The sequence below is a fragment of the Moschus berezovskii genome, chromosome 13 (assembly GCF_049115385.1).
Source record: "Moschus berezovskii isolate FMDL1 chromosome 13, NW_MosBer_1.0, whole genome shotgun sequence".
In the NCBI taxonomy this organism is placed as follows: Eukaryota; Metazoa; Chordata; class Mammalia; order Artiodactyla; family Moschidae; genus Moschus; species Moschus berezovskii.
The window spans coordinates 75,477,815-75,494,389 of NC_142472.1; the positions used below are offsets into that span (position 1 = coordinate 75,477,815).

Here is a 16,575-nt window from a genome sequence, read left to right on the forward strand (position 1 = left end):
ACATCCTGCAAAGATCGAGACCATGGCTCCTGCCCCACTGCCTCTCATTTGTCTTTTAATGAATGAATCAGTTGGTTTGCATGCATTGGGCTCCAAGTAGCAGAAAACCCAACATACAGTAGCTTAAGCTATAAGGACAGGGCTTCCCTGGTGGCTCAGTGGTAAAGATTCCACCTGCTAATGCCAGAGACGCAGGTGCAGTCTCTACCTCGGGAAGTTCCCACGTGCTGCAAAACAACTAAGCCTGCGTGCCACAACTATTGAGCCTGTATCTAGAGTCCAGAAACCACAGCTCCCGAGCCCACACATCTCAGCTCCTGAAACCCATGCGCCCTAGAGCCCATGCTCCGCAACAAGAGAAGCCACCGCAACTAGAGAGGAGCCCCCACAGCAACAGAGGCCCAGCACAGCCAAAAATAAATAAATAAATAAATAAAAGTTCTTTATATTAAAAAAAAACTAGTCTAATAACATTTATTATTTGCTAATGTAGAAACCGTAAGTAAGTGACTCCACGGCTGATTGAGCAGCTGTGTCATCAGGGACACCACCCGCTCCATCCTCCCCTCTGCCACCTCCTCCTCGATGCCCTGTGGTCACCAGGTGGATGCCCCAGCTCGAAGCACCACGTCCTCACTCCATGTCCAAGGCAGCGGGCGTGTGTGTGCTGCAAGGGAGGGGCAGGCAGTCTGTGCTGCAAGGGAGGGGCAGGCAGTCTGTGCAGGGCCGCGAGCGAGCTCTGTACCCGAGAGGAAAATCTTTCCCAGAAACCTCCCGACAGAATTTGCCTTATATTGTGGCTCACAGACTTTCTTCCCTGGACACATCGCTGGCAGAAGGAGATGGGACGGCTGGGCCTCAGTCCCAGCTAACCGTGATTCATCTGACTTCTGTTTAGAGAGGAGAAAGAGGGAGTAGATGTTGGAGAGGCAGCTGCAAACGCCTGCTGCTCCACACCTCGTCTCCAGCTGGAAAATGAGAATCGGCTGTGTTGTCCAGTCATTCCTCCAAGAACGAACTTTCCTTCCAAGAGTGTGTTCTGGCTATTTATATCATTTTACTGATGGTTTTTAAAAAATCATGAGTGTGAGGAGGAACCTAAAGTATAGGGCCTTGCCTAGGATTACAGGGCTTTCATGAGTCATGTCCCTCCGCTACTTTGGGTTGCTTCACTCTGAAACATTTTTTATGAGTTATAATTTACAAGGTCTGTTTTGTTTTGTTTTCCCATCTTGATTCATATGAAAGAGGACAACTCCTTGGGATTACAACATGCTTATCTAAAAGGATGTAGGATGCATCAGCTGTGACCAACACAGCAAAGAGCTCACCATGGGCATCAATTTGCATCAACAGTTGTAAGAGTCCATGATATTTTGTGTTTTGGGCAAAACTTTGATCCATGTGAGTGAATACGTGCGTGCATGCTAAATCACTTCAGTCATGTCTGACTCTTTGCAAACCTATGAACTGTAGCCCACTAGGCTCCTCTGTCCATGAGATTCCTTAGGCAAGAATACTGGAGTGGGTTGCCATGCCCTCTTCCAGGGAATCTTCCTGACCCAGGAGACCCTGTCTCCTTCATTGGCAGGTAGGTTCTTTACCACTAGCGGCACCTGCGAAGCCGTAAGTGAACACTTAAGTATTCACTTAAGTAGGGCGTTTATCAGTAATTGGATTGACTTGTTTGAACTCTTTCTAAATGAAAAGTGAAAGTGTCAGTCGCTCAGTTGTGCCTTACCCTTTGCAACCCCTTGGACTGTAGCCCACCAGTCTCCTCTGTCCGTGGATTTCTCCAGGCAGAAAAACTGGAGTGGGTTGCCATTCCCTTCTCCAGGGGATCTTCCTAAGCCCAGGTCTCCTGCATTGCAGGCGGATTCTTTACCATCTGAGCCACCAGGGAAGCCCTTCTAGATGAGACCAGTCCTCAAAGGAAGTGCATTCCAAGTCTTTCTCAACACATACTTCAAATAGTTCAGCAGTTTATCAGCTTTCTGAATGATCAGAGACTCTGAGCATCTTTCTGTCCCCAAGAAGCAAGCTTCCTCAAATGACATGCTTTCCTTGGTGTCTGTTGCAGTTTCTATCTGGGCTGGACTATCCTAGACTTCCTGCCTCGTACCTTTTATGAATCATTGTCATTTCACGTAAGAGATACCCTAAAATGGCTTTGGAAACCGCTTATCAGATGCGCTCCTCCCATCCACCTAGAGAAATAGACTCCTGTGACTGTAATGGCATTCATAGTGTGACTCAGAATTAGATAAACTCCCCAAATGCTTGCTCTTAAGTAAGTATCCTTGGAAATTCATGGTATGTATTTCTCTGGAATCCACCGTGTTTGGGCTGATGAGTGTTTTTGTCAAGAATTTGTCAATTTTGAAACATCTCCAGACTCCCACTTGGGGTTGGTAGGGAGCAGCCTTGTTGGCAGTGTGAGCTGTGCCAGTTCCCAGCTGGACACACAGGTGACAAAGAACACAGCAGTTCCTTTCTGCCCAGAAAGTTCACACACATTTTCTTCCTCCCTGATGGCCCATTGTAGGTGTCTTCGCAACTTCAAGAGCGTGATTTTGCAGGTAGCTGAGAGGGGCTGTTTGAGGGCCCTTTTCTTTTGCTTTGTGCTGTCATTTTTAGTACTTGTACTTGAAAGGCTATTCTCTTACAGCAGGATAACTGAATTGCAGCGAAATGTCTAAAGGAGATTGGTTTTTAATGAAAGTAAAGTTACTAGACAGCTAGGAGTCTGTTTTCTATACCTCTTCTGAAGTTCTTTTATTTATTTATTTTGTATTGAAAGAAAGTGAAAGTGTTAGTCGCTCAGGCTAGTCCGACTCTTTGCGACCCCGTGGACTCTGTCCGTGGGACTCTCCAGGCAAGAATACTGGAGTGGGTTGCCACGCTCTCTTCCAGGGGATCTTCCTGACCCTGGGATCACACTTGGGTCTCCCGCATTGCAGGCAGATTCTTCACTGTCTGAGCCACCAGGGAAGCCCATTTTGTACTGAAGTATAGTTGATTTACAATGTTGTGTTAATTTCTACTGCATAGAAAGTGTCTCGGTTATATATATATATGTATATATATACACGTTGTTTCCTCTATTCTTTTCCATTGTTCCCTGTGCTATACGGTAGGACTTTGTTGTTTATCCATTCTTTTATTTATTTTTAATAAATAATACACACACCCTAAACCCCTCGTTTACCAGATTTTGAGTCATTTAATCAATTAGAACATGTCAATGTTAAGTGGAATGGGAGAAATTATTTAGTTCAACCCCCTTTAGTTTCTGATGAGAAGGTTTAGCCCCAGAGAAGTTAATTGACTTTCCAAAGAGTACAGAGTAAGTTAGCAAAAAATTCACACACATCAGAACTATTTGGTTCATATACATCAGTTCCAAATATCCTTTAGCTATTTATTAAAAATCAAATCTATTTTTAAAGAATACATAATTGCCACCATTAAAGATATTAAAATAGAATCTGCCATGGACTCTGCAGATCCTTCCTAAAGCACTCCAGAAGTGTTTTGAACACCATTATTGTAATAAATTTTATCTTTATGGATTAAAAAGCTTATCATATTTCCATGTGTAAGTTCCATTATGGTTTTTTTAAATCCATTAGACTGTAGTCATAACTTTTATATGGATTTCTTAAATTGACACAGAATAAAACTCTATCTCAATTTTGAAATGTTTCTTATTTTTCTCATTTCTCGTGGAAAACATCTATAAGATACTGCTAAGATAACCAAAAACATTATCTCCTGGCTGAGGCAAGCTTGTCCTTGTTCTGTGTTGTCCAGTGAGATAGTCACAGACTACATATGGTAATTCAAACTTAAAATTTAGTTAATTAAATAAAATATAAAAATCAAGTACTTAGTAGGCATATTGTGTAATAAGCTATCATATTAGATGCCTCAGGTATAAATACTTCTAGCACAGAAAATTTTATTAGTTAGTGCTGGTCTAAAGTTCTTGTAGTCAGTATACATATTTTAATTTACTACAAATCTCTTACACTCTGTAGAAAAGTTAAAAAGTGGTGGCAAGTTTTGGGGAAAGTACTTTAAATGTTTGTTTGTTCTCTAAATGTTGCTAGCTATTCTGCATAGTTTTATTTTTTAAAAGAAGAATTAATTTTCATCCATTTTTTTGGAGCATGATTGTATATGTGGAATTCATGTCAACTGTCACGTCCTGGCTGCTGAATTTTAAAATATGCTGAAGTTATGGCAAAAGCTCTGTCAGTGCTGCCAAAGCTAAAAGCAGAAGTGTGTTAGTTACTCACTCGTGTCCCTCTCTTTTGCAACCCTCTGGACTGTAGCCTGCCAGTCTCCTCTGTCCATGGGGTTCTTCAGGCAAGAATACTGGAGTGGGTTTCCATGCCCTCCTCCAGGGGGTCTTCCCGACCTAGGGATCAAACCCACATCTCCTGCATTGCAGGCGGATTCTTTACCTTTTGAACCACCAGGGCTTCCCTGGTAAGGGCAGAAAGGTCTGGTTAATTGAAATCTTGTTACGATGTCATAACATTTGAAATGAACTAGTCTGGACATAACAGAATGGAAATTATGTTGAATTCATTCTTGATAGCCATTTTATTTGCAAAGGCCGTAAATTACCTTCCTACCTTTGTTTATCCTAACATCCAGTATGAAAAGTCCACTCACTAAGAAGGCATGGGTCAGCTCTTAAGACTGACCTGGTGTCATGCTCCAGGTCCATTTCCAAGCTCCCCTGCTCCACTGTAAGCAATTTGAGGGCAGTGACCAATCCTCCATGGCTTTTGTAGGCCTCATGGTACTTCAGATGATCCCTTGCCAATACATTTCCCATTAAGGCTTGTTTGAACAAAATTGATCTGGTCTACCCTGAAAATCATTGTATTTGGGAGCAGGCTCGTAGGGTACTTGGATGTGACTGCTTCAAATGCTTTTTATTGTGGAATGATAGCTACTGAGCTGACTGCTAGGATGGAACTCTTGTGTGGTTTTCAGTACTTTTGGTGAATCTGTGCTGAATTAAATTAGGGACCAATGAATGAGCCACAGGCTCTCAAAGAGAAAGACTAAAGTACCGCTAGTTCTGTTTGATCTGCAGGAACAGGAAGTCCAGTTTTAAAATAGAGATGAACTAGGAGAGCTATAAATACCATAATAAAATGAGAGTGGGCCCAGAAAATAAGCAGTTTTTAGTGTCTATGCACGTAACATATATCAGTGAAGCACACAAAGGTATATTTTCTGGGTTTCTTTTTTCATATATTTTGTATAAAATAGCCTTTTTCTGAGGAATGGGATTTCTTTGAAAATTAAATGGGTGAATGTTTATCTGCCATGACTTAGCTGGACCAGGTGGACTATAGTTCACTAGACTCCTCTGTCCATGGAATTCTCCAGACAAGAATATTGGAGTGAATTGCCATTCCCTTCTCCAGGAGATCGTCCAAACTCAGGGATTGAACCCTTGTCTCTTGCGTCTCTTGCATTGAATGGTGGGTTCTTTATCACTAGCGCCACCTGGCAAGCCCCATGATCCAGTCTAACTCCTTAGTTTATAGTCTGTGATGTGGTAGACGTTGGACTGAGTCTTCCCAGTATGCACGGGATTGATTTGCATCCTAAGAGCTAATGTGCATGATAAATAAATACATTTATAGATCTGTAAAAAAAAAAAAAAAAAGAATATTTTTTATAATTTAATTTGTTTCCTTCCCAACTCAATGGATGTAAAATCTGGTGAAATTTTGCCAGACACGAGCAGCATCTATCATGAGCATCTATCAACGGCATCTGTCAGGTTATGAGCTACTTTAGGACTTAGGGAGAAACAGCCCTTCTCTCTGTCCTGCAGGTCCTGGCCTTGGTCACAGAGAGTGATAATGTCTTATTTCTTCATTTTTAGATAACAATTGAAAGAGAGAGCGGTAAAGACGTGAGTTCCCCCAAGCACGGGGAGGAGGACCCAGACAACATGCCACACGTGGGCGGCAACACTTGGGCTGGCGGCACAGGTTGGTAGCATGGGCACTTTCCTGGGTCAGGCTTCCAGAGACTTCGTGAGCCCATGTGGACAGCCCACCAGCCCCAAGAAGGCTCAGGAATCAGTTTGCCTTCTCCTCCACCCCCGTTAGTCAGCTGGAGTGTTCTTCTGCGCTCTGACGCAGCGTGACTTTAAGACACGGAAAAGCCCTGGCATTTGGAGCCCTGCAGACTCAGCAGACAGTCGAGGTAGCAACCCCCGACCGCAGACAGTTCTGGCCCTCGTTCATCAGAGGGGCCTACTGTGACCTGCCTCCCAGGACTGTGGTGAGGAGTCGGTAAGATTATGACTGCAAAGCGCTGAGCTCAAGACCTGACATGAAAAATGCATTCACTAAAAGTGTTAACCCCCTCTTTTAAATTCCCTGTCCTTGGGACCATGACAGTAAATTCTTTCTGGACCAGCGGACTTTGAAAAGACATGGTCCTTGTCTTCCACATCTCAGAAGAGAGTACATCGAGGCTGCGGAGTTCTCAGATAAGAGAGATGGTTGTGGTCTGAGCCGATGCCTGGGGTTCGTCCCTTCCTCTTGGCTGCCTGTCGAGAGCATTGTTCCCAGCCAGGACCATGGCCTTCCTCTTTCCTCTGCGGCAGCTGGAGCGACACAGCTGTGGGGCCGCAGGAATAGGGCCAGACTGTGTGCGCATCGTCTGATCTTATCGCGACCGTGAGCCGTGCCAGCATGAGCTCCGTTCTCCGTCTTCCCCGAGGACAGTCTGTGCTCCTTGGCCTTGACAGCCTCAGGAGGAAATGGGCTACCGTGCACGGACAATGTGCTATCAAGCAGGCCTTGTGGACTCCTCGCTTGCTCTGTTTATTCATCAAGCATCAGCTTGAAAGGAAGGATATTTTTAGAAATGGCTTTTGATCTGGAAGTTAGTGTCAAGCCAGCAGGATTTAATCCCTGTGGAATGCATTGTGGGATGTGCTGGCCAGATGCAGGCTTCCCAGCCGTGGGCTCCTCTGGAGAGGAGGTCCTCGCTTCTTATTCAGCTCGCGTCTACCAGCTCGTATATCTGTCCGGGCTGATGACCCTGCTTTTACTTCCCAGCCTGTTTGTCAATCTGTCGAGGCTCTTTCGCTACAAATTCTTTCTCTCTTTGTCATTCTCTGCCTCAAAATTCTCTGCACTGAAGGTAATCATTTGATTACATGAGTCATTTGTTTCCTTTTTCATCATCAAAACCCCTCCACTGTCTTTCTCTCCCTTATCTTCACAGATTTAGGATATCCAGGCTTAGTTTCAAGATTATACCTTGAGATCTAGACTCTCTGGCAAGCATTTTCATTTTGGCACTAGTGGTAAAGAACCTGCCTGCCAGTACAGGAGATGCAAGAGACATGGGTTCAGTCTCTGGGTTGGGAAGATTCCCTGGAGAAGGGCGTGCCAACCCCCTCCAGTATTCTTGCCTGGAAAATTCCATAGACAGAGGAGCCTGCCAGGCTACAGTCCATGGGGTCGCAGAGTGGGACGCAACTGAGCTCACACTCAGGAGTCATGAGTTCAAATTAAAGGCTTCTTGGAAGTGCAGGTAGTGACGAATTCCACCCTCACATCTTCTCCACCCCCATCTGACTTTGCCAAGGGACTGACTGTCACTCACACCAGCTTCTAGACGGTTGTAGGTCATTCCCTCCTTTCGCCAGAAACGATCTCATCTCAGCACCTGGGAAGTTTAAAGTTCTCATTTATGACCTACCCATAACTAAGGAGCACCTCCGGTAGAAAGGGAGTCAGGTCTCAGGATAGCATTTCCACCCCTGAATCTCATGACCATAGTCCTCTCTGCCCATTGATCATCCATAAGCGACAGCCAGGAGTCACACACATCCAAGGTGGAATTTTCCACCAGCAAATTCTAAATAAAAAAGAAATAAGATGTGCTGGAATCAAAGGATAAAAATACTATAATTAATGGGCTGTTCTCATGGTATTTCCCAAAAGGAAATAACCTACCTGGACTTTGATAAGGGAAGCAGAGTATGCCGACTTCTTGCTTTTAACTTATTACACCAATTAAGGCTTCAAGGGAGAAACGGGAAATGTAGCATAATTTATCCAAAGCCTAAAAACACCTTCAAAATTTCCACTTTATGAAACTTAGAAATGGCCTCACTCTGTGCGACTGGAAGTTGTCTACATAGTGATGGTGAGAGAAGCCCCTTATAGAGCTCTCGTTTTGTGCCAGGCCCTGTGCTGAGTGTGACCAAGACACAGAGAAGTTGGGGACTTCCCTCCAGGACACATGACTAGTACGTTGGAACCAGGAGTCAAACCCAGGCAGTCTGACTTAACTATCCAGTACTGTGCTATATAATGCTAGTGTTAGTATTAATACTGTCAGTATGCTATACTAATCAATACTTCACTATAATAGACAGTATCATGCTACCCCTCCAGTATTGGGTTCTCTTCTAAGTTCCCAAGTTACGTGTAAAGGAAAAGAAGAAACTAATCGCTAATACTTTAATCATTATAAATCCAGGGTAATAAACTGGTAACCAAGGGTCCAAGTCGAGCCAATATGTATATTTTGGCGGTCCATGTCATGTTTTAAGATGATTTGAATTTGAATATATTTAGACAAGGCAAGTCCTCTCTAGTTAGCCAAGTTCTCACCACTTCTTATAATATTACCTACCTAGTCTTCTAGGCATTTAATTTATACCTACAACATACAATATTACATAATACACATTTACAAGCATGTAAAGTGTTAGTCGCTCAGTTATATCCAACTCTTTGCAACTCCATGGACTGTAGCCCACCAGGCTCCTCTGTCCAGGGGATTCTCCAGGCAAGAATACTGGAGTGGATTACCATTTCCTTCTCCAACAAGCATGTAAACTTGGGTTTATATTTTAAAACTGTCCTGAAGCTGGCAGTATTTATCTGTTGCATGTTATTCTAAGCTAAAAGTCAAAGTATAATAACTGACTTCTCATCTTGGCTCAGCCACTGATACGAGTTCACATGTCTGTCACTTAACCTCTCTGCGCTTTATTTTTACCACTTGCAAAGCAGAAGAAACAACGTCCATAGCCTGACCGTCTTTCTTTGATTTTAATGAAAAATCAGGTTACTGTGAAGAAAGAGGAGTGTTGTTCATTTAATTAACATATATATACGAAGTATTTGGGGCTTCTCCAGTGGCTCAGAGGTAAAGAATCTGCCTGCAAGACAGGAGCCACAGGAGACACGAGTTCAGCCTGGGCTGGGAAGATCTGCTGGAGGAGGGTATGGTAACCCACTCCAGTATTCTTGCCTGGAGAATCCCCATGAACAGAGGAGCCTGTCACAAAGAGTTGGATATGACTGAAGCGACCGCACGCATGCACACACCAAGTATTTATGGTGTTTAAGCCACTCTTACAGGTACAGAGCTACAAAGATATATAAAATATAATCCCATTCATCCTATAGGTGGTAAGAAAATTAAAACTTTAAGGAATAACAAACAGGGCATAAGAGTATTGATCCCTGTGTGGCTGTCATCAGGTGAGGTGTCATGGATTTTGGACTGAGCCTTGAAATACAGGTTGGAATTGGTTGGATGGAGAAGAAGAAGAGCATCCTAAACTGGGGGACACCTTGTGTTTCCAGAAGAAAGTCATTTGAGTTATTACTAGTTTTCCCACCGGCTCACCGATAAAAAATGTGCCTGCAATGCAGGAGCCATGGGAGACACGGTTTTGTTCCCTGGGCGGGGAAGATGCCCTGGAGAAGGGCGTGGCAACCCACTCCAATATTCTTGCCTGGGAAATCCCATGGACAGAGGAGCCTGGCAAACTACAATCCATAGTGTCTCAAAGAGTCGGACACAACTTAAAGGACTTAGCACAGCACGCAGGTGTAATTAATATACTTCATGGGACTGCCTTAAAGCCCTGCTCTTTTGTGCTTTAGATCAGACTAATCACCTGGACTTTCATGGTTTCCTCCCAGGTGGAAGAGACACCGCAGGCCTGGGTGGCATGGGAGGCCCTTACCGGCTGGACGCAGGCCACACTGTCTACCAGGTCTCTCAGGCCGAGAAAGACGCTGTTCCTGAGGAGGTGAAGAGAGCTGCGAGAGAGATGGGCCAGAGAGCGTTTCAGCAGAGGTGGGTGGTCCCACTGCATCCGGAGTGGGAAACGTCACGGCAGACCCTGGGCAGACCCAGGGTTCTGTGATTCTCCACTTCATGCAGCCACGTAGACCACAAACCGCAACCCATAGCCACCTCACCCCCCACTGGAGACAGCTGAGTGAACATAATCCCCAGCCCTTTCTGCTCAGGCCCTTTTAAATGTATTAACTGCGTATAACGTCACAGAGGAAGGACTGAGCACACTAGAAGGTAAAACCAGGGACTGGGCAGTCCAGTGGCAAAGGCTTCACCTTCCAACACAGGGAGTGCAGGGGGATCCCTTGTTAGGGAGCTGCGAGCCCTCATGCCTCAAGGCCAAAAAGGCAAAGCATAGAAAACAGAAGCATTATTGTCACAAATTCAATGGAAACTTTAAAAAAGAGTTCACATAAAAAAAAAAAAAATCTTTAAAAAAAGTTAAACCAAAGGTATTTCTCTCTGGAGAAACTAAAAGTCAGATCATTCCATCCACATCTATTCCCAGGCCACGTAGCAAATTGAGATAACGTTCCATGATGGTCCCTTCCAGCCCCTCAGGAATCTTGCAGACTTATGTGGAGACAGGACTAGTGTACACACACATACTCCCACACACACACTTTCACACACACCCTGGTTAAGTGCTGAAGTCCTGTGATATAGCGGCTGTGCCCTCCAGCAATACAGAGAAGGCGAAAGTCACTGGGCTGATGTGAGGTGAGGCCTGAACACACCCAGTATTTGGACCTTCCAGGAAGGGAAAGCTAAGTGAGCAAGCCAGGATGAGCAGAGTGACTGTGGTCAAGAGAGCCAGCCATATGCAGAAAGAAGGTACCAGCTAGGGCCGGTGGGGAGTGGGGTTGACTGTCAGTGGGTGGAGGCCTTGAGATCCAGGCACATGAGCCTATAGCTTTCATTCTGGAACCATGTGGGGCCACGCTGATTGGAATCATCTAGAACATGAGAAGAAACCTCATGACCCTTTCCCTAGACATCCACATGGGTTCTTCAGCTCAAAGTGACAAGTACCAAAGAACCAGGAAGATCTCCTTTGGGATTGAGAGTGAGAGTCCTGGTCTGGGAGGCAGATTTACGCTGTTGGGCTCCACGGAAGAAGCTGGGGACAGTTCAGATAAAGCACGCTCTCCAGCGTCCACGAGTTACAAAATTCCTCCCACGCAGGACATCTGGTATTACATTATGTGCTGGGCTTAAACATCCTGCAAGTAAACAGTCCAGAACAATGGGGACAAAAACTCAGGTCCCTCCAGACACACCCTCAGGAAAGCCTGCAAGGCTTCAGGCCCTCATGTGCTCAGCAGGTAGATATGACAAGTGTCACTCCCAGCCCCTCTGCCGGCTTCCCTGGAGACCTCCAACAATTGATTTTTCCTTGCCGTGTGTCTGTCTGTTCTTTTGGTGATAGGCGTCTCCCTTCCCCCTTCCTCTCAGAGAGATTGTAAGGACAAATGACTGTTAGGAATGGAAACAGTTTAAACTTCTCAAAAAAGGTGGGAGAAATCCAATAATGCAAGATCTTGTTAGAATTAAAATACAGTTTTAATTTTACATTTCATATAAATAACAAATATTTACTTGGGAAAAGAACTGAATAATTAGATACACATCATCTTCTCCTTCCCAACCAATGAGTTCCTGTTGTTCCCACACTGAAAACCTCACCAGTCCGTCTCAATTTTTGTGTAAGTGGGCAAGTGAATAGAGCAATTCACACAGAAGGACTTGTAAGTCGTGGTGGTGGTTTGGTCACTAAGTCGTGTCTGACTCTTGCAACTCCTTGAACTGTAGCCTGCTGGTCTCCTCTATCCTTGGAATTCTCTAGGCAAGAATACTGGAGTGGGTTACCGTTTACTTCTCCAATTGTAAGCCATGCTTGGGTGCAAGTGTAGAACCCCTTCTGTAATTCCCATGATGGACAGTGAGGAATCTGCTTCTCAAGTACAGTTGCTCCACAGGATAAAGAAATGAGGGAGCATCTGTGATAATAAGGCAACTAAATTTAGTGGATATAAGGGAGGAGAGAGAACAAGTGGAGAAGGGACTGAGAAAATCGTGAAAGTGTTGCTCACTTCGTCATGTGTGACTCTTTGCAACCCCTGGGACTGTAGCCCACCAGTCTTCTCTGTCCATGGGATTCTCCAGGCAAGAGTACTGGAGTGGGTTGCCGTTCCCTTCTCCAGGGGATCTTCCTGACCCAGGGATCGAACCCAGGTCCCCAGCATTGCAGGCAGCTTCTTTACAATCTGAGACACCGTACACCTCTACTAAATGCTGCAGAGAAGAATCCAAATCCAAGTGAGAAAGTACCAGAAGGTACTTCAAATACAGAGAAGCTGGACAAGGGGATGAGAAAGGAGAGGATGAAATAAAAGCATGTGGAGACCCCGAAAAAGACAGAAAACACACAGAAAAATGTTGTGTTCTACTTTTGTGTAGTAATAGTCCCATTTTGATGAGTATTCAGTTTAGTACTGCTAAAGTCTGGCATCCAGTCCCATTACTTCATGGCAAACAGGTGGGGAAAAGTGGGAGCAGTGACAGATTTTAATTTCTTGGGCTCCAAAATCACTGTAGATGGTGACTGCAGCCATGAAATTAAAGGACACGTGTTCCGTGGAAGAAAAACTATGACAAACCTAGATAGCATATTAAAAAGCAGAGGCATTACTTTGCTGACAAATGTCCATATTGTCAAAGCTGTGGTTTTTCCAGTAGTCATATATGGATGTGAGAGTTGGACCATAAAGAATACTGAGCGTCACAGAACTGATGGTTTCCAATTGTGGTATTGAAGACTCTTGAGAGTCCCTTGGACAGCAAGGAGACCAAATCAATCCATCCTAAAGGAAATCAGTCCTGAATAGTCATTGGAAGGATTGATGCTGAAGCTGAAGCGCCAATGCTTTGGCCACCTGATGCAAAGAACTGACCCATTGGAAAAGACCCTGATGCTGGGAAAGATTGAGGGCAGGAGGAGAAGCGGGCAGCAGAGGATGAGATGTTTAGATCATCACCCCGACTCAATGGACATGCATCTGAGCAAACTCCAGGAGATAGTGATGTACAGAGGAGACTGGCATGATGCAGTCCATGAGGTCGCAAAGAGTCAGACATGACTTAACTACTGAACAACAACAGCAAAGTTTTTCTTAAACTTTTTATTATGAAACTTTTCAAACATAAACAAAAATAGAAACATGTAATGAATCCTGTGGACCTGTTCTCTCAACTTAAAGAAGAAAATCTTGACTCCCTTCCTAGTTCCCAACCTCGAGTTTTTCGTTTTAAGCTAATTCAAGATTTTCTATCTTTTTTATCATAAATAGTTCAGAGTTTATCTCTGAATACTTTATTTAAAAAAATAAACATGCACAATACTATTCCGTTCAGTTCAGTCACTCAGTCTTGTCTGACTCTTTGCAACCCCATGGACTGTAGCACGCCAGGCTTCCCTGTCCATCATCAACTCCCAGAGTTTACTCAAACTCATGTCCATCAAGTCAGTGATGCCATCCAACCACCTCATCCTCTGTTGTCCCCTTCTCCTCCTGCCTTCAACCTTTCCCGGCATTAGGGTCTTTTCAAATGAGTCAGTTCTTCCCATCAGGTGGCCAAAGTATTGGAGCTTCAGCATCAGTCCTTCCAATGAACAACCAGGACTGATCTCCTTTAGGATGGACTGGTTGGATCTCCTTGCAGTCCAAGGGACTCCCAAGAGTCTTCTCCAACACCACAGTTCAAAAGCATCAATTCTTTAGCGCTTAGCTCTCTTTATGGTCCAACTCTCACATCCATAGATGAATACTGGAAAAACCATAGCTTTGACTAGATGGACCTTTGTCAGTTAAAAAAAAGAATCATTCTTCACTATCATCCAATAGTTAGTCTCAAAGCTATTTTGCAAGTCTAGGTAAATGCAGAATGAAGTCAAGGCCCTGCACATATGCTTTTATAGCAGCCTGTACCTTCTCCCCATAGTTCTCATCACTATCTCCCATTGTGTTACTTGTATGAATAGTTGATTTCTTCCTCACTGACTTCAAGTTCCCTGAGAGCAGGGTGTTTTTGCCCTCTATGACTTAGCAACGAAACAATAGCAAAACATCACCAGAAGCTACACAAAGAAGCTAGTACATAGCAAGCATATACATGTTTGTGAATGAATAATACACATGTGCGAACAAGTAACGCCATCACCCTTTCGTACTTAATTCAAAAACTGGCTGAAACCAGACTGACAGCCAGCCTGACCCATCAGCCTAGGGGTCCACCATATTGCCCTGAAGAGCCTAATTCTCTGATGGGTTTTGACATCATCAATGGAGCATTTAGTTAGCATTCATTTGTATCTGGATTTTGGCTAGATACTGGTTCTTACTTGTCAAGAACTGATTAACTCAGGAAGAATAACAGAAGTAGACAAGCATAAGACACGTACAAAGCAGGACAGACTTTAAACCAACGAAACAGGAATGAAATAGGTGGCAGGGTGCTTTTACATGCTTGGAAAAACCTCTCAGGTGGGCACCAATTGTGGAAATTGTACCCACGACCATTTGTAAGACTTATCAGCCCTACACAGTAGATCTTAGCTTATGTTTGTTTTCCTCATAAATGATCCAAAATTACAGTATTTAAATCTGACCTATATGAAAAAGTAAAATGAGACCTAAAATTCCCAGACTCTTACGTAACAATAAATATACCCTTTAAGAATACGCTGTGCCAGCAAAGCGCAGTCAGTTTGTGTAGATTACTAGGATGTGAAGCAGCTGTGCCCTGCAGTTTTGATCAGGGTTAAAGCAGCAGAGAGACACGTTTTCAGCCAGCTCTGTGGGCCGGAGAGTATTAGCGCTGGGAGTCTTGTCTGATGCAGAGGCCAACATGTCCTGTTTTCTTTCCCCACTCCCTTCTTCTGCCTTCACCTTTGAGAATGTTATCAGCTTTGAACACCTTGTAGGTGATCTTCGTGAAAGCTAACACAGCTTGGAATATGATTTCCAGATTTCTTCCTAATTAGAACAGCACGTGGTGTGTTCTGGGAGCAACATGCTCATGCCAGAGGTATCATTGTAACTGGAGTTAATTCAGATCTCTCTGCAAAAGCCAGTCTGCCTGGGGTGACTTACCAACTGCCTGTTCCTTCCTTGATATGTGTGTGTGTGTGTGTGTGTGTGTGTGTCCTGCTAAGGACAAGCTTTATGCCGACTTTTTTTTCCCTAACCTCTCTTCTTTGGGTGAGAGTGTACTGGCCTCCCAGGTAGGAAGGATGTTGGTAGCATATCTTACAGTGGTCATCATGCCCAGCATCTGTCAGGCTTGACACTTGAGACATATCTTCATCGATGAAAACTTAAAGAGAGGTTTAGGAGATTGCCAAAACTACACATAAGAGGTCAGATCCTATAAACATATTCCTTTCTGTCCTTCAGAACAGAGAGGAAATTCGATTTACAGAGCACCTTCACATGTCACCTCAGGAAACAACCATTCAGATGTTGTTTACCTTTCGGGTATTTACTTTTTGATAACCAGTGTTTTCAAACTGCTACTTGGCAGCACTTCTTGCCACTGGGTACCAGGGCTTGTGCTGGCACTGGAGATGCTGAGAAAAAATAAGACACGTTCCTTTCCCCAGAGGATTAGAAGAGAAAATATCAGAGCACCTCTCGTGTAGTAAAGTTCATTAAGTTTCATTAAACATTTGGCTCAAGTACACACACACATATGTGTACATGCATTTTTTGTATACTGGATCTCAATGTAAAGATCATTTTCTGCTGTGGAAAATATGTTTGAAAAACACTCTGATAGAGCAAAATAGACATGTATTAAAAGCAATAAAATGTATAGGTTCCATAGCAGATATCTATGGAAGATAAGTGAAAGAGACTGATCATGGAGGGTCCAAGCAAGACTTGGTCAAAGGACGTCACCTTTGACCTAGGTCTTGACACTTGAGGTGGCGCTAGCTAACCAGCCAGGTGATAGGGCGGGAACTGCCCGTCTGCCCTCATGGTGGTCTAAGCCCAACATTGTGTCATTCTAATAAGACTCCAGTGCTCTGCCCTGTGACGGATGGAATCTTCCCAGAGCGTGGCCTGATGGGAGGAATAGAGACCGTTCATTCTCAGCGAGAGCTAACGGGGGTTCATCTCCAGCCAAGGGAAATAAGAATACACTCCGGATAAGAGTTTTAGCTCAACACCGAGGATCCATACCTCCAACAGTGCATGCGTGCACACACTTGTACATACCTACATGCACACACACGGTAGCAATAGCTTAGAAAACTGTGTTGTGGTTAGGTTTTGATATACATTCATCTTTCCCTGGTCTAGTATTAGTACCCTTCACACTGATAGAAATTTGTAGAAATGTGTCATCAAA

At 44.1% G+C, this 16,575-nt stretch overlaps 1 protein-coding gene across 1 annotated transcript in view; it reads left to right on the top strand.

The window, feature by feature from the left end:
* Nucleotides 1–16,575, top strand: part of VWA8 (von Willebrand factor A domain containing 8) — a 399,072-nt gene that overhangs the window by 332,084 nt on the left and 50,413 nt on the right. Inside the window, exons 38-39 of the mRNA XM_055426030.2 lie at nt 5,918–6,026; nt 10,002–10,158. Of these exons, the coding sequence (XP_055282005.1) occupies nt 5,918–6,026; nt 10,002–10,158 (266 nt within the window). The remainder of the gene's footprint in view (nt 1–5,917; nt 6,027–10,001; nt 10,159–16,575) is intronic.